This window comes from Phyllostomus hastatus, unplaced genomic scaffold (genome assembly GCF_019186645.2).
Source record: "Phyllostomus hastatus isolate PE091 unplaced genomic scaffold, TTU_PhHast_1.1 phas_scaffold_93, whole genome shotgun sequence".
Taxonomy (NCBI): Eukaryota; Metazoa; Chordata; class Mammalia; order Chiroptera; family Phyllostomidae; genus Phyllostomus; species Phyllostomus hastatus.
Window position 1 is genome coordinate 20,712,866 of NW_025334042.1, and position 26,073 is coordinate 20,738,938.

Consider the following 26,073-nt stretch of genomic DNA (forward strand, 5'->3'; position numbering starts at 1 on the left):
CCCCCAACCTCAGGCTCTGTCCTTAGGGCCTGCAGCTGCCTAGATGAAGCCCACTCACACCGTGGAGGGTAATCTGCTTTAAAGTCACTTGACTGTACACGTTAATGACATGGACAAATACCTTTGCAGCAGCCTCTAGACTAGTGTTTGACCAAACCACGGGGCACCACAGCCTAGTTAAGCTGACACATAAAATTAACCAGCACAGCCACCTCCCAGGGAGGGGGGGGGACTCCTGGCCCACCAAACTGTATTTCCTTTCCTGTTCACCTCCAAGGAGTTAGTTAGCATTTCTCCCTTTGTGTCCTCCTAACACAGAAGGATGGATACACATCTCGCTTTCCTGTAGACTATTTGACTACCATTAGTGGTCCCCTCAGTGCTTCCCAAAGAAATTAACACACACACACCCTACTTCAAGAACCCAAGGTGATTTATCTCACAAATGCCAATCAAAGTGACCTTCTGGTCTCTCACTTGAGGTGGGACAGAGGGGGAAAGAAAAACTGTATGTGGACTTAACCTCCAGTGGCACAGTCAGCCACATATAGTAGAAAAACAAAAAGGCAAACAACCTAAATGTCCCATAAAGAGTAGTTGATTATATATACATATATATATGTATATATATATGGTTCATCTACATAACAAACCACTACGCAGTGATTCATGACCTTATGTGAGATTATTTCATCACCCTGAAAAATATATAATATAGTAAGCAAAAAAATAATCAGGTCATAAAACAGTATATTCAGTATGATTCCAGTTTTGTCACATATATATAGTAATTACATACATATGGGGAAGGGAGGAAGAGAGTGAAGGAATTTCATATATATGTATGCATATAATTTCATGATTATATATAGTCATTTAACATACCTTATAAGATAAATCATTATTTTATATACCAGTACAGGAAAAACACTGCTAATTAAACTATGGTACCAACAATTTTAAGATACACTCCGACTTCAGAAATGTTAAAAAGTGAAAAAAATATGCACCTTAGAATTGATGAAATACATGTACATGTGAATTATACACACACAGACAAAAATAGAATATATTATACCAAAAGAGTGACAGTGGCTATCTCCAGGTACCTTAATTATGGGTAGTGTATTTTCTTCTTTGTTTGTTTGTTTGTGCTTTCTAAACACATGATATCTGGGTAATTAATAAAAACAATAAATACAGTATTACGCACCCCTCCTGCTCTCCTAGCCCCCCTCCCTGTCTCATGTTTCCCCTCCATTCTCTTCAGGGTCTTTGTCCAGACCCCAGTCCAGGGCCATGCTGAAGCCTGAGGAAAAAGAAAATGGGCTTTAATGCAAGCAAACTCATCAATGATACTTGCAAAATCTAATTCTTTGCTTGTTTTATTTTCAGTTAAGAAAATGCAGGTTTGAAAAATTTCTCTTGACCAAGTGATGATCTTAAATAAATTTTAATTAAGCTGAAGTAAAGTCATAGTAAATTCTGTTTGTGTATAAATAAACTATTTAATTTAAATTAATGTTGTGGGTTTTAATATACTTATCTTTCAATATTTTTTTCAACTACTTTAATGAACTAGAAAAAAATAAGCATTTAAAAAATACAGATAAAGCCCTGGCTGGTGTGGCTCACTGGACTGAGAGCCAGGCTGCGAACCCAAAGGTCACGGGTTCAGTTCCCGGTCACGGCACATGCCTGGTTGTGGGCCAGGTCCCCAGTTGGTGGCGTGCATGCAGGAGGCAGCTGATCATTGTATCTGTCGCACATTGCTGTTTCTCTCTTTCTCTTTCTCCCTCCCTTCCCCTCTCTCTAAAAGTAAGTTAAAAAATCTTTAAAAAAAAACACACAGAAAAACATGAATGGTATACACATTTTTTCTTTTGCCTCAAGCTCCAATATGGCTCAGCAGATCACAATTCTTTATTTTAAATTGTTGATGCTTTGTTCATTGCAGATTTTTATTAATTTTGATTTTTTAAATATTACATTAAATATTATTAAACATTGAATTATTTGAATTACTGAATTTTGTGGTGCTCCTTTAATTTTGCATCCAAAGCAAGTGCCTCACTCACCTTACCCTAGACCTGTCTCTGCCCCAGTCATAATCCTTTTTCACATGTATCAACTTCTTTCCCTAGACTATGGGTGTCCTGGGGAGAAAGATGTGGCTTATTCACCTTTGTATCTGTGTCCTACTCAACACCTAGCATAGCAGCTACCAAGCTTGGGCTTCAACATTGTTTTGTTGAAGGTAGGAAAGGAAGAAGGAAAAGAGCCAATGATAATAACTAACATTCTAACATTTACTTAGTGCTTATTGTGTACCAGGCACTGGGTTAGATAAACATTTTATTTATTTTAATCTAACAACTCAATAATAAAAATAATATATCCATTTTACAGATGAGGAAATTGAGGCACACAGAGCTGAGTGAATTGTAATGAACCAGTAGTTATGGCAGAACTTGGAGCGGCTCTGATTAGGTTTCTTGCTGAGACTGCCTCTCTTCTGGGCACACGGGGATGAGATGAGAAGGGCGAATGGGGAGCACAGGGAGAAAAGAGATGAAAAAGCAGATGTGCTGGAACTGAATCGTCTCACGTTCATCTCAGCTATTTGCTTCAGCGTCACAACCCTAAGCATCATTAACCCCACTTTACAGATAACAAACTGAGACGTTAGAAAGTTACAGGGACTTATTTGGTTCCTTCTAGGGTTAGCCACCCTCTCGGGCAGAGGAAGAAAGTCACAGGTGGGACGGACATATTGTCAGCGAGCCACCTGCCCTCCCCTCTAACCTCCCTGGCAAGCTCAGGGCGCTTCCTCTGCAAACTTTCCGTGCAAAGTGGAGCCAGCTGCTCCTCCAGATGAGCAAATCTCCCTCATCCTGCCCCACCCAGAGGTGGGTGTCCCCTTATCAGGCGCTGCGTGTAGCAGGAAGAGACTTGATAAGGACCAAAGCCGACGCCCCAGCCTCACAGAGCTGCTCTTGTCTCACTCGCTTCCACTGAACTGCTCCCCACAGCGTTTCCTGCTGTGAGGTGGGGGAGCCCCTGAGGCACACGGATGTGAAAAGCAAAACTCAGCACCCAAAAACAAAATCTAAAATGGCTCAGAAACAAAAATAAGATTGTGAGAAAAAATGAAATTCAGAGCAGGGGATGCAGGCATGTTCTGCAGAAAAGCTTAATGATGGCGAGTTTCGGTCAGAGATACGCAAGATAAATTGATTTCTGGACAGAAGAACTGAAAGCAGGGAGGAAGGAAACGTATCTTTCATTGTACATCTTTTGTAATGCTTGATTTTTTTAACCATATGCCTATATAACTTTTTCAATTGAAGTGATCTTTTTAAAAGTGGCCAGCCAGCAGTGGTAGGCTGAAGTCACCGTCGCTGTCCTGCAGCGGCTCATCTGCAGGCCTCCCTGACGCCGAGGGCAGGGAGGCTGAACAGCTCAGTGTATGACACATTAAGGGTGGGTCCCACACCCTGTAGACATGTGCCTCCAAATCAGGCAGCTAATGATTCTGAGGACTCAAAGTCACGTTTAAAATCAGAGTCAGCTGAAATAAAATTGAATGAGTAATTTGCTTCCGGAAAGTGGTGCACAGAATACAGACTCATGCTGCTTCCCCGGGACACTGGGGTGGAGTCCGTGATCATGAGCATCCTGGGGAAGAACGGAGGCTGTGAATCCAGCCTAGCCTGCCACCCTCAGGTCAGCCTGGGTCCAGATTGAGGCTCCGGGGCTGGGTGAGAACCACCTGACCCCTGGGAGTAACAGAGCAGAGTTAGAGGAAGGGTGGAGCAAAAATCGTAGGGCCAGACCTGTAAGGGAGTGTCCGCCCTCAGAGAGACAGAAATAAGGGGCGGCATCCGGCAGTCTTCGATGGAGAATGCCCTTATTCTGAGAAAGATAGCTGTCAGATAAGGCAAGTGACGAGAACGGTGGCAACTGGAGCGATGGGAGCCCAAATGAGCCCTGAGCGTCTGTCTCCGGGCCGAAATGCACGATCAGGTAACCACTGTGGAAAGTCTTCCTTTAGGAGTTTAGACCCCAGAAAGTCTCTAGTGAGAAAGAAAGGGGGGGGGATTACTCAGCTACTTGGAGAAGGAGGAGACAGGTGGCCATGCCAGAAGAGAGTGGACACCCCCCTTTCTGCTCCTTCAGGAACACCTGTCTTTCAGCATCCCCCGGATCTGGCGGGGCTGGGCAAGGTCTCCACGGTCCACCCGCCTCGTCTCCCCAGACTCGATCACTGGAAAGCCTTTGGCCTCCTGCTGCACAGCTCAATCCTACCGTGGGGTCCCAGGCCAGAAAGTAAGATTACTTCTTCACCCAACAGTTCATTGCCAAGTGGCTTCCCCTGCCTGTCCCAGTTCGTGGCAGAACTGTCTGATTGCTCAGACCTCCTCATCCACACCCCTGCTCCCAGGTCTTGTAAACACAGAGATACAAACTTGTTTAAATATAAAAACAAAAGAAAAACACAATTCGTGGTTTCAGATTCTATCATAGAAAACTTTCAAATTATCAGGGCTATTTGGAGTCCACTGTGCTACTTCTCTATTGTGGAGATAAGGAGCCTCAGACGACATCACGGACTCACTCTGGGAGCTGGACAGGACCAGTGGGCAGCCTGAAGGGGTGGTTCCGAGCCTACGTGCAGGAAATGAATTGACCTGGATTCTAATCCCAGTTCTGCCACCACAGGTTCAATGGCTCTCAAAATTGAGGGTGCACCAGAATCACCTGGAGAGCTTTGAAAAACACAAGTCTCTGGGCCCCATCCCCAGAGATTTGCATTATTTAGGTCTGGGTTGGGACCCAAGAATCTACTACCTTCCTAACAAGTTATCAGATGCTACTGATGCTGCTGATCGGGGACCCACTTTGAGCACCCCTGAGCTGTGCGACCAGCCGTCCCCCGTGTACATCCTGGACAACAATTGCAGGCATTCGCTCTCGCTGTTGTGTGGAGGGGGGAGGAGTCATTTGCCCAAGACTGCCCCGCCAATGAGAAGCAAACACGGGACGGAGCCCCGGGCTCCTCACCACCTGCCCCCGGTTTAACCCTCCAGCGCGGCTGCCTCCGGCTCTGAGGGTTCCCGCTGCGCCCCCACAGAGTGCGGTTCCCCGCACACGCCGGTCCGCGCCGCTGGCAGGACCGCTGATGCCCTTCGACTTTGGGGTGGGTAGGGACCCTCCAAATTTTTTCGGCGGAGGCCGCACCCTGGGGTGGGCTGAGGTCTGGAAAAGCTGGGCTCCTAGCAGCGGCCAGCAGGCGGAGGGGAGAATTTATGGGACCGCGGGCCGCCACCGGGCACCCAGCCTCCGGGAGGCCCCGGGAGCTGCGGGGACCAGGCGCGGCCCGCAGCGGCGCTCCGGGGCGCCGGGGGAGGCCGCCAGCACCTAGCCTGGGAGGGGCGGGTAGGACGCGCTCCAGTGGCCTTGCAGATCCTGCCCCGGCCCCGCCCTCCAGGACGTCCCGTCAGAAAACCCACGAGCTGCTCGGCGGCGCGGCAGCGACTCAGCCTCAGCCTCAGCCTCGGCGCAACAGGTAAGTCTCGGAAGCAGCCCGCGACCCTCCCCGGCCCCTACGACCCTCCCCCTGACCTGAAACTCTGAGCTGTCCCCCTTCTCGAAACTTCCCTCCAGTCTCTCGCTTCTGCCACGTCCTGGCTCTCTTCCACCTCCTCCTCCTCGTCTTCCTCGTCTTCCTCCTCACCACACCCCACAATAAAATGGAGAGGGTGGGCCAGGCTGGTCCTAATCGGTCGTGGTGGCCTCTAGCTCCTCCGGCGGTAGGATCCGCTCCTCCTTTGCCCCTGAAAGGATGAATGCAAGGAAAGCTCAGGACTCTGTGGCTTACAAGGGTGGGGCAGGAGAAGGACAAGCCGTCGCCCTCCCTCCAGGGCTCTCCACCTCTTCCCTTCACTCAGCCCCGCCGCTGCGTACGTCTTGTGCGCCCAGCCTCCCCTGGGTGGGCCTCCCTCCGGGCCCTGCTCCTGGAACCCTTCTGCAGAGGTCACCTCCCCCAGTGTCATGTTGCCCCTGAGCAGAAGGGGCAAGGCAAGGGTAGCCTCCTGGGGGGTTGAGGTCCACCTCAGAAGTCTTCCCTCTGGGGCCTTGGGCCTTTTGCAAGTAGGAGCTATGTGACATTGTGGGGAGGGAGTCTGATGTATCTTCATGATTGTGGCTGTTCACCAACTTCCCCATTTCCCCGTCATTTGTTCCAAGGCCCAGCTAACCAAAAGGAGAAACTTACTCACCCCAAGACCCTGATCCCGGCAGAGGATAGGACAGAGCTCTCCTGTGTGTGTGGGTGGGGGGCAGCTTGCCACCAAAGCTTAGAACAGACCTCCTCTATTACCAACAACCCATTGCAATGGTCCCAGGCAGCGTTCTGATACTGTGCTCTCAGCACGCGCCCCCAGGCCCACAGAGGTTAACAACTCTGGAGACACCAAAGACCCTGGGGCTTGTGGTCATTTTAGTAGAGGTGGGTGTCTACCACCCAGGCCCTGTTCTCCTCGAGGACAGATCAGCTGTGTCCCTACCCATCACAGGAAAGGTAAAAAGGATGAGGCAGGCAAATTCATGAGATGGGTGGTACATGCTACATACTTTGCTTCAAATTATCCAGCAAAAGTCAGTATGATTGCAGGGACTTCCCTCGCTCCTGTTCCGCAAGGATCCCATTCGTGTTAGGCACCCAGAGGTAACACTTTAGGGGCACCGGGACAGAAAACAGAACAGGACTGTCAAAGGGAAGAGATAGTCTGAAGCAGGCGCAACCACGAAGGATTCTGGATGATTGACTGACATGGCCTCATCCTCGGTAATCACTGCCCACGGTTAGCAGGACGGCTGACTCCCTCCCACAGCAGTAGAGAAGAACTCAGGCATGAAAGGGGAGGCCCTCATGTGTGTCAGATGCCCTCTGAGATCAGAAACATCTTAGCCCAAGTTCAGGTGGGAGAAAACCAGGCAGGGGCTATGGCCACGGGCTTAGTCCATGTAGCCATTGCCTAGAACAGAAGTCAGAAATAGGAGGGCAGTAAGCCCTAGCACCGAGGGCCTCTCAATTCCCGAAGGCAGTGGGTATAATGGAGGCAGGCAGCTGACTCAGCCCTATCGCTAATTTAGCTGTCTACCTTAGCCAAATCACATAAACACTCCCTGGGCGGAGAGCAAATGAGAAGGTGTGTATGAAAGAGCTTTGGCAAAGCTGTAAGCACCAGCCAAATACAAGGCAGGGAGGTGTGGTGGGTAAGGCAGTGGGTGGGCTTTGGAGAGACATGGGCCGGAGTGCAAATCCTGCCTCTGCTACTTCCTAGACATGTGATGTTGGTCAAGTTACTTCAGCTTGCTGTGCTTCAGTTTCCTGTGTAAAATGGAGAAGGTAGCTGTTACTTGACTTGGTGTGGTGAGTAGTAGTTTTAAAAGTGGTGGTGCTGTCCTGACCCTCCCCTGGCTCTCACAGACTCGTTCCAGCGTCCGCAGCCCTGGAAGTGACGCCGAGGACCGGAGCAGGTGCCTGTGCGCCGGGGGACCCAGTGAGTCGCTGTGCCAAGGACTTGGGTAAACTCAGCTCTTCGTGCAGCCCCTGCTCCTCTCTGGGAAATCCCAAAATGTCCCTTCTCATTTGATGGGAATGAGAGTGAGGGTTTAAATAAGGGAGAGGTCAAGTGCAGGGCAGTGACTGTCTCTGTCGAGCTCAATGCTATAATTGTGCTGTTGAAAAGGCTTGTACAGTGAACAAGGATGGGTTCAGTCTGGAGAGAAAAAGCACTGTTAGAAGACTCTTTTGTGGCACCTAAGAGCCCTGTGGGGTCAGGTAATTCTTCTGTACCCTGGGCAACCTAGTCCTGAGCCCTACGCAGAGGTTTGAAGGAAGGAAGAAACCCAATCCCCACTGTCAGCTCCACATCTGACATGTAACAGAGAACAAAGGACAGATGAGAGCGGTGGAACAGCATAACCGAATCCCTCAGGGCAGAGGGATCCTGCAGGGGCGGGAAGGCCAGGTGGATTGCGTTCTAGCGGCAGGAATCGGGAACCAGGATTTAAGGGTTGGGAAAGAGCAAGCAAACAGGATCTAAATGGCTTAGTGTCTAGACCTGTTACTTCTCCCTCCTAAAATCTAGTGGGGAAGTCCCACAAGGGGAAACATGGGTAGTAAAACTTGGAAACAAAAGCACGGTGATACTGAGGGCACTAAGATACGCGTCAGTCTAAGAAGGCTGCTTGGAGGAGGGGAGTTTGGAATCAGAATGTGAAAGAGAAAAGAAACCTGGCTTGCATAATAGCCAGACTGCAAGAGGCAGGCAGTGGGGAGGAAAGATGGCCAGTGGGGGTGCACAGCAGACCGGAAGTGGGCTGCCCAGGCCGTGTGGAAATGTGCCATCGAGTGGCGCCGAAGAAGTATGGATGTGGCTGTTCTGGCTGTTCTGGCTGTGAAAGGGAGAGGGAGGCCTGAGGCAAAGGACGCTGGCTGGCAGGCAGCTTCTGCTTATCCTCCAGATGCTGGGTGATAAGGGTGCATTCAGGCATTCAGATGCGGGTTTTGGGAGGAAGAGGAGGATCCGGGAGGCAGGGAATGAATTAGCAGAATTCGGCAGTGGGTGGGGTGAACCTGGTACTGAGAAGGGATTCTGAGCTCCACACACGGGAGTGGGGCAGAGGTGGTTGTTTCTAGGATTTCGGCGCCGCTGGCTGCAGTGGGGAAACCGGGAATGCTGGCTAGGGGATCGGGCAGGACGCACACACTGACCGCAGGGTGCGGCATGTTGAGTCCCTGGGGGCCCTGAGTGGACAGTGGGTGGGAGAGAGAAGGCAAGACTTAGTTCCGCCCCCACCACAATCCGGAGAGCAGTCCGAGCCCTTAGGAATACCTCTCCTTTCAGTCCCCTCATCCTCCCTCCACACCCGCAACCAACAGGTGAGAAGTCTCAGTTCAAGTTTTTTTGTTTTGTTCTTTAGAGGGTTTGTTGTTGTTGTTGTTGTTGTTGTTGTTGTTGTTTTGCCTTCTGTCAAACCCAGCCTGCCACCAGGGTTTAGGAAATGCCCACCTGAACTTTCCTCCTCCGTCCCTGGGTCCCTAGGAGCCCGCAGTCTCGAGTCTGAATGCAGCTGCACATTCCTGCCCGCCTGTCGGGGCCTGCGAGGAACTCCAGTGAAGACCTGGGGTCTAGCTGTGGGACTTTCTGTTGGGTCACATATTATTTTGATTTTCAGGGACTTTCACAGCATTGTAATAAATTGATAAATATTTACTGAGTGCCTACTGTACACATGCCAAGTATATGTGCCAGTATATATATATATACACACACTGTTCTAGGTTTACTGTGTGCGCAGAGTTAGGTGGGTTATTTCCAACTGAAAACCTGTCGTTTGGGTTTACTTCAGCTTAAGGTGTTATATGAACATAAAAGGAACCTAGGTGTGCTGGGGAAAGAACAGACTAGCTACAGAAATAACCTACACTGTGTCTTTCTGGGAAAATAAGCCATAGCAGCTGAAGTGTCTTAAAGGTGTAATTATGGAGAAAAGTGAAAACCTCGCAGCGTTCTGTAATGAGAAGGGTCGGGCTGGGAGGTGGGGCTTGAAGGAGATGGTCTGTTACCTTGTTCTCCGCACACGAGCAGAGGAAGTGACAGGAGTGCTGTGTGTGTGTGTAAGAGAAGGCAAGGAAGAACGGGATGGTGTTTGGCCAAAGCTGCCTCTTGGCCCCCTCCCCTACCAGTAGCTTGAAATTGACTTGTCCCCTCCCCATTGGTGGTGTCCCGCTCCAGGCACCTGCACCCTGGGTGAGAGAGGTGACAGTCACCTCGTTTCAAGAAACCTGTCATCGAGCCTTAGTGTGACCACCCTGAACAAACATCCCTGTGGCGGTGCCTCACTTCCTGGCTGCCACGTCTCCGGAGGTGAGCCGCTCAGTTGATAAACAGAAAGAAACCTTGTTACAAAGAGGTCACCTGGCCAGCAAGGATGTGTTTTGTGTGGTTAACCCTAGCTTTCATAAAAGCTGAAACTTTGTTTGGGACTTCCAGTTTTGGCATCTTTAAAGCATTTAAACATTTGGGCTTGAGTGGGATTTGGGGTGGGGGTGGGGATCTGAGAGTACAGTTGGGACACTTAGGAAAACAGCCCCGGCCCAGGCTCAGGAGATCCAAACCCTGTCCCCAAACTCCCCAGGGGGCCTCTGAGGGGTCGGTGAGATGTGGGAACAGAGCAGTGGCCTGGCAGTTTAGAGACGGCCATCTGCTGCTGGGAGCCACATGCTGTGCGACAACATAGAAGTCACCTAACCACTCCGGCCTCACCTGTAAAATCTGAGGCTGCTGGACTGGCAGGCAGACCTAGTCAAGGTGGCACGCTAATGCCCGACAACAGAATATCATGTGACTCGGTCCTTGTTGGAGTAAGTGCATTCAAAACATCACCAGGTGAAGTCAGTGCTTACCCTCGTAGCTTGCACCAGGCTGCCCTGGTCTCTTTTAACACGAGTTCGTGGACTACTTCCTACATGCTAACCTTGTGCTAGACTTTGCAAGTGCTAAAGAGGTGAACACAACCTGGCCTGTCTGGTCCAGGAGGTCACAGAGGTGTGAGAGAGAACAGACTGCTCCCACACAGGGAAGGCTGTGGTGGGGCGGGCGGAGAGGTGTAAATAGGCCGCTAAGCGTCGAGGCGGGTGGGGAGAGGAATTCTGCTACAGATCTGAGAAGGCTTCTGGGGGCTGGGCTGTGTCCGTCACTGGCTTTCAGATCTCTATGACTGGAGCAAAGTAAGAAAGACATTTTACAACAGAATTTCATACCCACTTAACGTGTGACAAGGTATCCCAAAAGACTTAGGGCAGTTTTACACTTTTATCACATCAGAGGTATGAATTCTACAAATGAACAAAAAATATTATTTGAAATGTAATAATTGACATTTTTTACCTTTATGAATTTTTGAGTAAAAAATTTTCCATTTTGTATTGGAAAATGTTTATCATCAATAGATTGAGACAAACATTAAAATAAAAATTTATTTTTCAAAATTCATAAAACTCAACAAGGTAAAAGAAATTTAAATAAAAGTTCCAAATGGTGTTCTTTGAAAGTCTGTAGAGTTTCTGTTTCTGAAGTTATTAAAGTGTAAAACTTCCCTAAGGCCTTTGGAACACTATATATGTATATATAGTAACTGAAACGAAATTTTCAACAAAACATTGCCTGTTTTACATGTGACCTACTTTGATTTTTTTTTGTTCTATTCCATTCTGGTCTATTTTAAATAAAATTTTCATGCTGATTTGCAACAGTTTAAATGTATTTCACAACCCTATAGTGGGGTGTGGTCAGCGGTTTCATAGACACTGAGCTGGGGGAAGGCTCAGTTCCCTTAGGCCAGTGGCAGGAGATGAATCTGTGTTCTGGCATCATCTCAGCACTGAAGCCCAAGACGGTCTGATGTGTTGAAATCCCAAGAGTCGCTGGAGGAAAAAGAACTGGGCACGAACTCTCAGCAGCAGCAGGAGAGGCTTGAGTGGGTCCGGGCTGTGGGCGCACTTGCCAGTGCACCTGGCGACCGTACTGTGGGAACCCGAAGGTGAGGGAGCCACACAGGACAACACGGGAAGATCCCATGAAGCCCTGCACTCGGCGCATGGAAGAGGGGCTATTGCTTCCCCAAGGCTGGTGGAAGGGCAACCTCCCTGACCTCACTAACCACACTTCTGGGAATCATCTACTCGGACAGCGGGAATCCTTAATCCCAGTCTTCTGGCTTCCATCGGATTATGTGTCTCTTCTAAGTGACTCTTTTCCTATCACCTGCACGCTGAGCAAACAAACTAGAAAACAAGTGCCTTACGGCCAAGGCTAATCACAGGTGTCTCCTTTCACTACAGGATGTGGTTAGTACCTTGAGGAATTGCAGGCTCTAAAGAGAAAGCCTTGACCACTAGGTTGGATTGAGAGAACGTATGCCAGGGAAGGGCTCAATTTAACCCTAGGTCTCTTTCTTCAGGGGAAATAAAAGGAATAAAGGCCAACCCCACTTCGAGGGATCATGACATAATGCCAGGAAGTGGGAGTTGAAGTGACCTGGGTGATTCTGAGTGAGTTGGTCAGGGAGGCCTTCCTGGAGGAGGTGAGTCCTTAGTACTTGACTAAGCTGCTAACAGTGTTGTTTCTTTGGGGGAAGGTTACATTCCTTTATTTTCCTTTTTTTTTTTTTTTTCACAATCTCTCTACCCACTGAGCCCTCTGGCACCCCTCCCCACTCCCCCTCCAGCTGTGAGCCTGTTCTCTATGAGACTGCCTCCATGTCAGGGAAGCGTGGCCTGCAGGACAGGTTGATACTGTCATGGCAGACACTTCCCATCCTGTTGGACTCCGTTTGTGCTTAGCTGGGGCAGTTCCAGGGTTTCTGGGGTGTCTAGCTCCAGCAGAACTCCTTGTGCTAGCCCAGCATAGCTCAACGCCTGGAGCAGAAAACTCCTTCTACAATGAATTCCCATTTCCTCCTGAAGCCTTCTGCAAGCCCACGGGGAACTCTGCCTTTTCCAGCTGGGCGCTCACTGTCTGTGCTAGTGTTTTAATGTTACTACTTTTAGAATAGATAATGTAGTCAGGTTCAAAGTGCAAAAGGGCATTCAGTGAAAGATGTTTTTCCTGCTCCGTCTCCTCCCAGACAGGTGCTACCTAGACCCAGTGGTACCAGTTTTTGTCTTCTAGCTAGACCCTAAAATCCCGTGGGGAAAGCAATCCTCTCATACCTCGTGCCCCAGCCGGACTGAACTGTCCCAGCTGAACTGAACGGTCCCGGGGGGTTTATCTAGCACCACAGCCTCCCTCCGCCATCAGCACTGTTGCAGTCTTGAGTCACATCCCAAGCCCCTCTTAAGTGGCCATCCAGCTGCCAATCAGACCCATCTCCTTGGTGCCCTCCCCCAGCGATCACGTGGTCCTTCCTGCAGTGCCATGCTCCCTCTAACCCTGGGTTGCTCCTCATACTTCAGGTCGGTGGCAGGCTTCTTGGCATGATGACTTGGTGGCAGCTGCCTCCCCAGGCCCATCCTCTGCCACTTCCATCAGACTTCATTCTCCCACAACCCCAGCTGCCTGCTGTTCTCTGACTGGCTGTGCCGCATCCTGCCTCTAGGCCTCCGTGTGTGCTCACTTCGCCTGGCTAGCTCCTGTTTGTGGGTTAGTGCTCAGCCCAACCTCCTCCCCCTTGGGACCTCTTCCCAGATGTCACCCTCCCCCACCCACTGAGTTTCTTGTATCTTCTCTCTGTCAGCACCCAAAGGTGCCTCTCTTAAGTCTCACTGAGCGATCTGTATTTAAAGTCTGCCTCCCCCAGTTGACTGTATGCTTCCTGAAGGTTGAGCCTGCTCATCTCTGTGTCTCCCATCCGGCAGAGTGCCTGGCATATAGCAGGTGCTCCACCAACACTGGCAGAGCAAGCCATCTCCTCTCCTGTCTCCTAGGCAACATCTAATACAAAATAGATGCTCAGAGAGATTTCGTTTTATTTGATTTTTGATGTTGCAGCTGAGTCTGATGTTACAAAAGAAAACCACCTGTCTCCCCCAGCCCAGAGTGACTCATGCTCCCCCTTGAGATCATGTTCCCCACATCCAAGTGACTCCAGACGGCAGGCTTCTCCGCGAGCAGGAGCTTTCGTGTTTAAGCAACATAATTAAATAGCTCAAATGAAGTTACTTTTAGGCAAGACATGCCACAGGGTAATGAGTGTGGCTTTGGCCAAGGACCAGGTGCTTGAGGAAAATTGCTGGAAAGCTGAGTAGAGATTTATTAATTATAATGATATAAATTGATACCATTTACTGAGGGATTAGTATGTGCCAGGCACTCTGCCGAGGGTTTTACATACATTAGCTCTAATTCAATCCTCACTGTGCCCTGTGAGTTAGGTATTAGTTATCCCCACTTTATGGATGAGGAAATTGAGGTTTAGAGAGATTAAGTAATTTGCCCAAGGGTCACATAGCCACTAATGAGAAAAACTAATCCTTTCTCAGAATCTACTGTAAGCAGAGACAACTAAGCTTTTTTCATGTTTGTTTCATTGAATTTATTATCCTTGTAACAACCCTAGGAGGCAGGCGCTATTATTACTAGAAGGGGCAGAACTGGGATTTGTGCGCAGGTCTACTGCCATGAACATCTGGTGCTTAACAAGGGACCTTGTGTTTCCAGAGCTCTCCACGGAAAACGTGGCAAATGTCCTCTGAGCTGTGGGATGATATGTGTGCCTAGGGTGTAAGCTGACGAATACCGAAGCTCAGTCCTGCCTGGAGGGTGTTGTCATAGAATCTAGATATCTATTTCTTATTAAATATGAGTAGATACGGAAGGATATTTATAAAATATGTTTAGGCTATAAGGAATAACAGTACCAGTAGTGTCCACCTCCCACTTTAAGAAAAAACACTTTACTTTGAAGTTTGGTATGCCTTTATTCTCATATCTTTCCTCCCTCTTTAGAAACTCTGGTTTCACTGTCCCTTTAGTTTTCTTTCTTTTTTATTTTGTTTATTTATTTTTAGAGAGAGGAAGGGAAGGAGAAAGAAAGGGAGAAACATCAATGTGTGGTTGCCTCTCACGCGCCTCCTACTGGGGACTTGGCCCACAACCCAGGCATGTGCCCTGACTGGGAATCGAACCAGTGACCCTTTGGTTCACAGGCCGGCACTCAGTCCACTGAGCCACACTGGCTAGGGCCCTTCAGCTTTCTTTATAGCTTTACCACATTTATTTTTGTATTCATGAACAATATTTTGTATTCATTTTTGTTTTCACAAACAATACATTGTTTAGTTTTAAATTTTACAGTTTTCTATAAATGGAACCATATTGTATGTATCTTTCTGCCACTTGTTTTTTTCACTCGATATAAGATCTGGGATGTTGCATTTAGAAGTAGTTCAGTCTTTGTCACTGCTGTCGCATACGCCATAATGTGGATATATTTTACAACCTATTTATTCATTCTACTGCTAATGGACATTTGGACGGTTGCTGTCTTTGCCGTTTTAGCCAGCGCTCCTAGAAACTTGCCGGTGCGTGCCTCCTGGCTCATGTGCACTGGGGTCTGTCTGGGATATGAAACTCGGAGTGGAATTGCCAAATTGTTTCCTAAAGTGGTTATGTCCGTTAATCTCTGCATTTAGAGTTTGAGTGTTCTGGTTATTCTCTATCCATTAATGTCAGAATCTTTGGGCAGGAAAGAAACACTGATTCCAGTCTCCTCATTTTATGGATGGAGGAGAGTTAGGTGACTGGATAAGGTGATGTTACTATTCAGGAACAGAGCCTGCTCTTGAACCCCAAACCCCCTGACTCCCTCTCCACCCCTGCCTTGGCTTATTTCTCTCCCTCATCTCCTCTCTTCTCAGGCTCGGGCCCCAAGGTGTGGCTGCCACAACACATCAAGCTATTTCCAGGGCTGGGCCCAGCACTAGAGCTGACTCAGCTGGGGTCACCACCGGTTCCAGAGGATGAGACTCTTCCGCAGACGCCACATGCCCCTGCGCCTGGCCATGGTGGGCAGTGCCTTTGTGCTCTTCCTCTTCATCCTGCAGAGGGATGTAAGCAACAGGGAACAGGCCACAGAGAAACCGTGGCTGAAGTCCTTGGTGAGCCAGAAGGACCACGTCCTGGACCTCATGCTGGGAGCCGTGAACAACCTCAAGGATTCGATGCCCAAGCTCCAGATCAGGGCTCCAGAGCCCCAGCAGGCACTGGTCTCCACAAACAAGTCCTGCCTCCCTGGGTTCTATACCCAGGCGGAACTGAAGCCCTTCTGGGAACGGCCGCCACAGGACCCCAACAGCCCTGGGGCGGACGGGAAAGCATTTCAGAAGGACAAGTGGACCCCGCTGGAGACCCAGGAAAAGGAAGAAGGCTACAAGAAGCACTGCTTCAATGCCTTCGCCAGTGACCGGATCTCCCTGCAGAGGGCTCTGGGGCCCGACACTCGACCCCCTGAGTAAGTAGTAGTAAGTAAGGTACAGGATGAGGTCAGGGTTCTGTGGAAAGTGTGGCTGGTGTGGCCATGGCTGTGGCTGTGGGCCAAGTGCCAAGTAAAGAACTGATAGGGATTTTTAGATATAGGTAAGGTCTTCCTCTGCACCCTCACTCCTTTTCCTGACCAGTTATCCTTGTCCCAGGGTCTGGGGTTCAAGACTGTTCTGGTCAGGACAGAGGGGCAGGGAGACCTGTGAGAGGGAAACACACTCATGAAGGGGACAGGGGACAGAAAGGGGAACTCAGGGACTGGGACCTGGCACAGGGGTGTCTGAGAGGGACTGATTTGGGGGCCTTGCCCTCTGCTGGGGCCTGCCCCAGAATTCAGGGCTCTGCTGCGGAGCTGTTGGGGAGGGGACGTTTCCCCGACAGTGGCCCGAGCGGTCAGGACCGTGCCCACACCTTTTGATGTTCACCCTCCAGTGAAGGCGCGCAAGCCCGGGGCTTGGTTCCAGCCTTCATCTGAAGCTGTGTATGTTCTCTTCCTGGCGCTGAACTGGCACCGAGATCTCGGAGCTGTAAGCCGCCTCACTCTCATGTGGTCGTGGCTGTGATCGCACTGTCCTCAAGTCAAAGATTCTGTGTCTTTCTCATTCAGGCTTGTCTTCCCCGACACAAGAATTATACCCTTTTCGGTGTGTTGTCGCATGGCAGCTCCCATCCCTGAATTCATGATTCTTTAGGGTCATGAACCTGGGGTCCTCAGAACTTGGCCAAGTGTTATAGTCCTAGAAGTTGGCGCCACTTGGAATTATCATGAGCTCCTCAGCAGGGAAGGGTTCAGGGCTCAGGGCTGTATAGGCAGCCAGAGGTGGCTCCAGGAGAAATCTTTCCAACTAGCAGATGGGATTAGAACGGGAGTTAGGCCTCGAGTTCCCCTGAGATCCAGGATCCACGTGTCCACAACCTCCCTGAGCTGGAGTGTCAGGAGGGCAGCAGCACGGCCAGGTGCCAGAGCGTTTGAAGTGGGTGAGGTAAAGAAAAGGTCACAGGAAACAGATTGTGACAGTAGTGTGAGATCACAGGGAACTAATGAGGAAATGCATTAGAGGAGAATTGTCAAGTGTAACGAGAATATGAAAATTGTAGTCACTTTTCTCAGATGTCAGATTTGCCTTTTATCACTTCCCCTCTGGGGCCTCTGGACGGGATTACGCTTTACGCAGGTCTTACTGAGGAAGAGTCAGCCTTGGGAACTCCTAGAGCAGATCAGAGAAGCCGGAGCAGGAGCAAGGAGGAGCCCGCAGCGTCACAGCTGGGGCACTGGGCCAGCTCTGGGGGAACCAGGTTTTGGAGTCGATTGGCTAGCACCTGTGCCGAGGCTCCAAGGGGGTGGCAAATATAGGCTGAGCTGGGAACGGGGAGCAGCTATTCTCAATTGCAACAGAGAATGTGGGCTGCTGGTTCCTGGGAGCAGCGGGTGGTCATGGGTGTCCCGTGCACAGACTGTCCCCCCCAATCTCCGAACTCTGAGGGACTCAGAGAGCTGTATCTACACTTCCGTCCTTCCAGATGTGTCGACCAGAAGTTTAGGCGCTGCCCGCCACTGCCCACCACCAGTGTCATCATTGTGTTTCACAACGAGGCCTGGTCCACGCTGCTGCGGACGGTGTACAGCGTCCTGCACACCAGCCCTGCCATCCTGCTGAAGGAGATCATCCTGGTGGACGATGCCAGCACTGAGGGTGAGGCCAGGGGCAGCCCTGAGGCCGGGGCTGGTATCTCCCCTGCCCCATATTCTGGGAAGAAGGGCATGGTTTCTCAAGAGAGCGGGCACCTTCACTGCCTGCTGCCGGGTATCACAGCTCATCGTAAAGGCCAGGAGCAAGGAGAAGGCGGGTGAGGAGCAAGAAAGTAGGGGACAGGCAGCAGGAAGACCATACCCCTAGAGCTTGGGCTTCATTCCCACTATGCCCACAGAGCTCCAAGAGCTTAGAAGTTCGTGCTTCTGAGACTCCCTTAGAGGAAATGCTGGGAGAGGTCAGGGCAGAGCGCGGGGATGGGCCTTCCCTCTGCTTCCTCCCCACCACACCGCTCCTCTGCTCCTGCAAGATTCCACCTCAAATGCCCTCTTTGTTGGTAATAGGCAAGTGACACTGCTCACCAAACACCTTTTAAAGTAATCCCACAAACATCTAGAGTATTCTGTGGCTGACACCGACCTAGGTGTAGAGGATACCATGATGAGTAACAAATGAGGCAGAGCTTGCCCTGAAAAAGCTAACGACCCTTGCGGATCAGGTGGCTCCTCACCACACCAGCCACATCAGTGTGGCCCGTAACGCACCCCCGACAGACAGGAAAGGGCGTGAACTTGGGAGGCCAACATCTGGGAATTCAAGTCCCAATTCTACCTCTTAACTCTGTGAGCTTGGGCAAGATATTTAGCGTCTCTGAGCCTCAGTTTCCTCTTCTGAAAGTGAAGACAGTTGACTCCTTCCCATGCTGAACAAGAGACCAGAGACAGGCAATAAACAATTCCTGTGACACCGAGTACTGTGCATGGAGTAAGAGCTCCATATTAGCTTCAGTTTAGTCTTTGTGTGGGAACAATGCGTAGCCAGGAGATGTTCTTTCTACATGGTGTGGCTGGGGCAGTCCACGGTGGGGAACAGATTGGAGCTGGGCCTGAAAGCATGAGTGTCTGGGGAGAGAAGAGGCATTGAAGGGCATTCCCAGGAGAGATCATTGCACAGACATAGTCCTGGAGGCATAGGTGTATTTGTGAAAAATTGAGAGGTGTGATGTGGCTGAAGCTTAGGTTTGTTTCAGAAAGTAAGACTAAAAAAGATGTTGAATTGAAATTTGTGCCATGCTAAAAGTATTTGGAAAAAATTAGGAGTCACTGAAGATATTTAAGGTGGAGAGTGATGTTGTCTCAGAAGGATAGCATTTCAGAGGGAGGGTAATTGTCAAGAAGACAGGCCGAGGACCCCAAGTCTGGAGAGGAGGTTCTTATAGTCCCCTGAGAGTTGGATGACAGGGCCAGAACTAGGAGAGGGGCTGAGGGACTGATGCATCGTCACTGGCCGGGAGTCTCCAGGAGCTGAGCCCTCCTCCTGGGTGGTGTGTGGTGTCGAGGGTTCTCCCAGGTTGGCCTCCTGTGCCCATGTTCTCACAGCGATGCAAACTGACACTGCACTGCCCAGTGTATGCCCCGGCCACTCAAGTAGAGCAGCTGCTTCTCCTGACCTTCCCCAGGCTCCCCCCTGCCTTCTGGGTTAGGGGCCATGCTAAGTGGAATAAGACTGGGAAGGCAGTGGAAGGAGGAGCTGAGGGAGAGTACTGCTGAGTCCATTTCTTTGGTGAGTTCACCTTTCCCCAGGGAGGATAGGCACCAGCAGTGCTTACAAAGTGAAGGCAAATGAACATCATGGATGCAGTGAGAGAGTCTGGAGCATCTGGTGGACAAGGAGCATAAGATTAGGCTTCCAGAAAGAGAAGGGCAAAGAGTTTAGCAGAGATGGGAGGGGCTTGAGAGCTCTGCCTTAGGAGCAATTGAATGGTTGTTTGGAAAGGGGAGCCTGTACCCACTGCCCTGCCTCTCAAACTAGGCTCTCTGGTCACCCCGCTCCCCTGAACCTATGCTTCCCATCCCTCAGATGCTTCTCTGCTGGAATCCTGTGGGGTGAACCTTCTATCTAGGGGTGTCCAACCTACGGCCCACAGGCTGCATGCAGCCCAGGATGGCTGTGGATATGGCCCAACACAAGATTGTAAATTTACTTAAAACATTATGGAGATTTTTGGGGGGTGTGATTACGTGTCACAGTGTATTTAATGTCTGGCCCAAAACACCTCTTCTTCCAGTGTGGTGCAGAGATGCCAAAAGATTGGACACGCCTGTGTCCAAACGGTTTCTGCTTGTCACTCAGACTTTTTTGAGCCCATCAGGTACAATGCCCAGTTGGGCAACTCCTCTGACCAGACCAGGAAAATGACATAATGCCAGGCTGGCATGGGCAGCATCTGAGGGGAAAACAGCCTGTGCCTAGTAGGGCAGACTTTGCAGCAGCCCCTAGATGCCCTCCATAGTGCCTGCCCCTAGCAGGCCTTCTCTCTGGTTGTCTCCTGGGCTCTGTCTTAGGGCCAATTTCAGCATCTTGGACTCACCTACCTGAGAATCCTAAATGCATCATTCTTAGTTTTCTGGGTCCTGGCCTCCTTTGAGAATCTGTTCAAAACTTTGCCCCTCTCCCAAGAACAGTGCAGAATTGCTACAACAAGGTGCACACATTTACATTTCTGCACTGTGATTCCAGGGACTTGATGGGTCCTAGGATAAACACCACCATCGGGAGGGCTTTTGGGTGCTTGAGATATTTCCAGCAATGTTCAGTTCCGTGGGGAAGAGGGTAAAACTCAGATCCATTGTCAGAAGTCTCTGCAGTCCACAGCAGGGTACAATTTTCCACACATTTGACCATTTAATCAGATTAACTGGCTCTGATTACACACACAGGGAAGAGCTGTGTTTCTTCTGAAATGCAATGCCCATGCTCTCTGCCCTCCTACCCAGGTGCTTGGCAGTGCTCTAAGACCATGAGTGTGCAGATGCCTGGTGCTGGGTTGGGGTGGGGGGCGCCCAGAAGCAGGCTAGGGAACTTCTTACCTACCTCAGAGTCTGAACCCTGGGCACAGATTTCACTCCTGTGTGGCCAGGTCTACTCCTGGTCGCGCCGCACTCCACAGGATTCTGAAAACTGACCCGCATCAGTCTATTGTGCTTCCAAAAGGGCACACGCATATCAAAAGCCCTGTTGTGCCCCTAGGGGAGACCGAGCCTAGCCCTCCCTCCTGTGGGAATGTGCTAGATGAATGGGAGGAAATCAGACCCATGCCCAGGACCCGCAGAGCTGAGAAGGGAGCAGGACCCCAGTGAGTAAGTTCCTTAGGGAGAGAGGAGGAGTGAGGAGGCGGGCTGGGCCAGGAAGGGGTGCCGTAGGAGGTGACAGTAGAGGATTCAGCAGGCGAAGGAAAGGAGAGAAGGGGCAGCCAGAAGTAAGGGGGAATGCGCTGAGTGAGACCCAGGGGAGGAGACATTTGGGGGGCACTTTGGATTCACTGAATGTTTAATTGTTTGTATAAACTGGATTTGTTTGTCCATTCATCTATACCCACGGTCCCTGGGATCGTTTCTACATGTTGGCTATTGTGAGTAATGCCGTCAGCATCAGCATACAAATACTGGAGTAACTGCTTTCACTTTTTGGGGTACATAGCCAGAAGTCGAATTGTTGGACCATGTGGTAATTCTATGTTTAATTTCTTTTTTCTTTTAAAATAGGTTTTATTATGTTGAAGTCACAAATATTTAGCTATGTTTAATTTTTTGAGGAACCACAATGCTGTGTGGATTTTTTTTAATGGATTTGTTTTTCAGTGCGACTGTAAGATTTATTTATTTTTAGAGAAAGGGAGAGGGAGGGAGAAAGAGAGGGGAAGAAACATCAGTGTGTGAGAGAAATAAACACTGATTGGTTCCTCCTACATGCCCTAACCGGGGAGCCTGGCCTGCCACCCAGGCACGTGCCCTGATTGGAATCGATCTTTTGGTTTGCGAGACGACGCCCAACCCACTGAGCCACACCAGTCAGGGCAAGGGCAACTTTAAACCACTGTGGTGACATGATCTATTTATTTTTTTAGTGTGTTGATTTGAGAGAGAGAGAGAGGAGGCACTGATTTGTTGCTCTACTATTCGAGGCATTCACTGGTTGCTTCTTGTATGTGCCTCGACTGGAGAGCGAACCTGCAACCTTGGTGCTGTCGGGATAATGCTCTAACGGACTCAACTCCCTGGCCAGGTCCTGATTTAGTTTTATAAGACAACTCTGCTACTATGTCAAGAATAGATTGGGAAGAGTGGTATAGAGTAAAGGCCTGGACACCAGTTAAGACATTATTGCTGGGGGGGAAGGGGGCCAAGAGAGAGAACTGGCAGTACTTGCTGATGGACTGATTGCAAAGGATGAGAGAAGGGGAGACTCCAGCACGACTCCTCAGTCAGAGCAGCTCGAGGGATGCGGTACGGTGTGCTGACATGAGGGGCCTGGGGGTGCAGCGTGGGAGGAAATCTGGAGTTCCACTTCGGGCATGTTTGGTTTGTGGTTCTGGTAGACATCCGAGTAAAGGAGGCAAGGCTGGGAAGGGGCCATCCTCATGTTGATGAGAGTGAGTAAGTGTGTGCCAGAGATCACAGGAGTCTTACGGATCCAGTCCTGGGGAGCGAAGCTGGGCTGGCGTGGTGGGGTGTTAAACTTAAATGAGGAGGCTGTTGTCTAGGGGACATAAGAGGGTACGGATGGGTTCCCTGTGTCTCCACGCTCGGCTCTGCTGTGCACAGCTCCGGAGCCTGTGTCCAGTGGGTCCGGGGTATAAGAAGAAGATGGTCCCAGGCACATAACTTAGGGGAGTTGCCTCACTCCCCTAGAAGGACCTACATTCAGGCTCACAGCCCCCAGGTTCAGCCCACCCACCTGATCCTGGAGGAAGGTATGGGAGAAAGGCCTTGCAGAGCTCAGGCCCCACTGAGGTTCACAGCTTAGTGCTTTGCAGCGTCTTACCACAAAACCCACTTCCTGTGATGTTTTGTCCCTGAGTCTCCATCATCATGAACTTCCTGTGAGCCCAGATAAGCGAGTTCTCTGGGGAAACAGCAGCCACACTGAGAAGATGAGGCTCTTGGTTTGGGCTCCTCCCTTCTTTCTGTTAGAGCCAGCACTTGGGGGATACCACTGGGTTATGAGTCTTGGAGCTCCTTGAAGGCAGGACCCAGGCCAGGCCCCTCCCGGCCCAGGGTAGAATCTGGTACCTGGGCAGTGCATTAGCAGGCGTTTGCTAAGCGAGCGCTGGGCCGAGGCTGCCACATGAGGCTAATTTTGATGCATAAACCCCGGGGACAATATTCCCTATTTCAGTGTTTTAATTTTCATGGAGAATATTAAATAAGGAAGTCAACATGAAAGCACCTAGTTCAATGACTGGCACATAGTAGGTGCTCAAGTGTCAATATATGAGAGACAGAGAGAGAGAGAGATCGATCACCCCCACCCCAAACTGATCCCAGGCCCCACAGTTTGTACGGCACTGCGTTCAGAGCAAGGTCTGAGCAAGGCCGATCCACAGCTTGAAAGAGAAAGGACACAATCATGTCACACCTGCTCTCCACCTCCACTTCTGAAACTTCAGGCAACTCCATTCTGCAGTTAGGGACAGAACAGTGACATGGATAAACCTGAATCGGAGTTAATAAAACATAAGTAAGATTTGGAATATGTTTCAGGATGGATTGCTTCAGAATATAGCATCTGTAGTGCTCTGAGGATTTCAGACTGAATAACAGGGCTGCAAAGGAGCCCCCACTCAGAGGGAACTGAGATCTCAGCAGAGACGCCCCTCCCTTCAAACAGCCTTCCCCACCCCCAGGTTCAGGGTGGCTTCCCCGCTGCAGGCTCTCTAGGCCCTGCACTGCCTCTGGCAGGTCACTGTCCCCTGGTGCCTGGGCTCACCACTGCCTGGCCAATGCAGGCCCTTGGTGCATGTTCTTAATTTAATTAAAAAGCTTCTTGGCATCTTTTCATTCCTTAAAAAATTGTACATGCAGAGGAAGTCATAAAGATTAGAATAAGACTTCTTGCCGCTCGCTGATCCAGGAAGTCAGACGTCAACATGTGTGTGCTCTACCTGGCAAACTTACCTAAGGAGCCTGGGAGGCAGGGAACCAGACGCCGAGGAACGACCGCCACAACCGGAGCCTCAGCTCTGAAAGACGGTGGCTGAAGGGGCGCAGAGACCGAGAGAGGCATCTGAGAGCTTTGGTCGGAAGTCTGTGCTTGATTTTAGATCAGGGAAACACAGCTCTGAGATCCCGTCGTGGACAATAGAGAAGGTGCCTGGTGGGTGAACAGGCACAGGATGGACACTGCAAGAGCCAGTGTCCTGGCCCAGTGGGCCTGACCCCACGCAGGACTTCCTCCTTCCAGCCCTCCCCCGACCATCTGCTTCCACAGAACTGCTCGGTGCGGTAGGTGTGGGAGGGTTAAAAATTCAGGCCTGCCGGAGGCCTGAGAGCCCCAGGGCTCGGTGCCCACAGGGGATTAGGTTTGCAACAAAGTGGTGAGCTGACTACAATGACACTCCCTTCCAGAGTATTTAAAGGAGCAACTGGAGCAGTACGTCAAGCAGCTGCAGATCGTGAGGGTGGTGCGGCAGGAGAAGCGGAAGGGGTTGATCACGGCCCGACTGCTGGGAGCCAGCGTGGCACAGGCAGAGGTGCTCACCTTCCTGGACGCCCACTGTGAGTGAGAGTGCTGGCCTGGGTGTACTGGGGTCCCCCACCCCACCCCCAGCCCCACGCCCTGGCAGACGAAGAGCTGTGGCCGAGGCCCCTTCCTGCTCTGTTTCTGGAGTGAAGGAGGCTTGGGACTCGCCCCAGCTTTTTCTAACCGTTTCTCACCCCAATCCCAAGGACGCCTTATCAGACACACACAACCCTGAAACAAGTGGTCACCCCACAACTGCTGGGAGTGAGCCCTGGAGCCCCAGACTTTCCTGTCTCCTTGATCTGCACCTTGTTCTGAGCTCAGCCCTCATAGAGGCCTCCTGTCACCACTGGAACTAATTGTGTGGGGCTTTTCCTGCAGGGCCACCTGGAGCCAGGAAGGCCTCCCTCTTCCCCCAAACAAGACCCCTCCCACCATTGTCAGGAACAAACAACTTCCCTAAAAGCAGTGATGCATGGGGGGGGGGGGCGTGGGCGGGGGCGGGGGGGGGGGTGGTCCTAGGCTTGGGAGTCAGAAGACCCAGGTTTCCGTTCTGGCTCTGCCTCTAACAAAGCCTCAGTTTCCTCATTTGTAAGATGGCGAGAGGATACCAACCTTACTCACCAACAGAATGATTACTCTGAGGGCCAAATTAAGTCGTATGTATGTCACTGAAAATCTCAAAGGGCCAGCAAGTGAAAGGGGCTATTAGTTTGCAACCGGAGCTGGAGCTGGAGGTGCAGATATTCTCGGGCAAGAGGACACCTGTGCCGGCACCCGCGCTCGGGCAGGGCGGGCTGATTCAGTGGATGGGCTGGGAGCCCAAAGACTCCCACCCAGGGCCTTCCCTGTGCTTCTGGATCATTCGAATGGACCACGGTGCTCCTCTGAGACCTCCATTCTTCCCTCCGAAGCTGTCTACATCTCTGGATGGGGGGGGAGGAAGGGAGGAGGTTCTCAGGAGATCTCTATGATCTGTATAGCCGTGGAGCCTACCTGTGTTCCTCTGCCTACAGCTAGGAAATGAATGAAGAGTTCTCTTTTCCTCCTGGGTCTCCCCACCGGCCTGGGGCATGGGTTCAGCTGTAATCAGAGCCCTGACAGCTGTCTCCTGGTCTGGCCTGCAGGTGAGTGCTTCCATGGCTGGCTGGAGCCCCTCCTAGCTCGCATCACCGAGGATGAGACGGCGGTGGTGAGCCCAGACATCGTCACCATTGACCTTAACACTTTTGAGTTCTCCAAGCCCATCCAGAAGGGCAGAGTCCACAGCCGGGGCAACTTTGACTGGAGCCTGACCTTCGGCTGGGAGACTCTACCTGCACATGAAAGGCAGAGGCGCAAGGATGAGACCGACCCAATCAAGTAAGGACCACAGCCTGGTGAGCCCCCGACCTGGCCTCTGTGGTCTCATACCCACCCAGTTCTGGGGACCTGGGCCATCTCAGGTCAACATTTGTTAGATGCTCTGTCAAGCACTTGACATACATTATTTAATCTTCATCCGCTATGGTCAGCCTGTTTTACAGGCGAGAACATTGAGGCTCCTATGACAAACCACGGGCCTCAGATCATGCAGCTAGCAAAAGAGGGAGCAGGGGCACCCATGCTGGCCCATCTGACCTGACACCTCTGCTCCCGACTGTGGCACTGGACTGCTTGCTCTTACCTGCCACTCACTGTGTGCCGGGCACTGGACAGAGGGCTTTACACTCTTCATGCCACCTCTTCTTCCCTGCACGTAGAAG

At 50.8% G+C, this 26,073-nt stretch overlaps 1 protein-coding gene and 1 long non-coding RNA gene across 7 annotated transcripts in view; one reads left to right on the plus strand and one right to left on the minus strand.

Moving 5' to 3' along the window:
* Positions 1-1,097: 1,097 nt before the first annotated feature.
* On the minus strand, positions 1,098-5,800 carry LOC123812400. Its single transcript, XR_006784599.1, has 3 exons — positions 5,626-5,800; positions 3,837-4,076; positions 1,098-1,309 (listed from the first exon to the last, which is right to left on the minus strand). It is a non-coding gene; the product is annotated as an uncharacterized LOC123812400 (long non-coding RNA).
* Positions 5,106-26,073, plus strand: part of GALNT6 (polypeptide N-acetylgalactosaminyltransferase 6) — a 31,962-nt gene continuing 10,994 nt past the window's right edge. The window contains exons 1-8 of one of the 6 annotated variants that reach the window (XM_045829061.1): positions 5,120-5,569; positions 7,496-7,593; positions 12,037-12,159; positions 13,031-13,217; positions 15,434-16,026; positions 17,577-17,749; positions 24,214-24,363; positions 25,456-25,690. In XM_045829061.1, the coding sequence (XP_045685017.1) occupies positions 15,536-16,026; positions 17,577-17,749; positions 24,214-24,363; positions 25,456-25,690 (1,049 nt within the window). In that variant the 5' untranslated portion in view covers positions 5,120-5,569; positions 7,496-7,593; positions 12,037-12,159; positions 13,031-13,217; positions 15,434-15,535. Of the gene's footprint in view, positions 5,570-7,495; positions 7,594-9,799; positions 9,942-12,036; positions 12,160-13,030; positions 13,218-15,433; positions 16,027-17,576; positions 17,750-24,213; positions 24,364-25,455; positions 25,691-26,073 lie in introns of those variants that run through there. The other 5 variants (XR_006784598.1, XM_045829060.1, XM_045829062.1 and 2 more) reach the window with 5 other exon arrangements.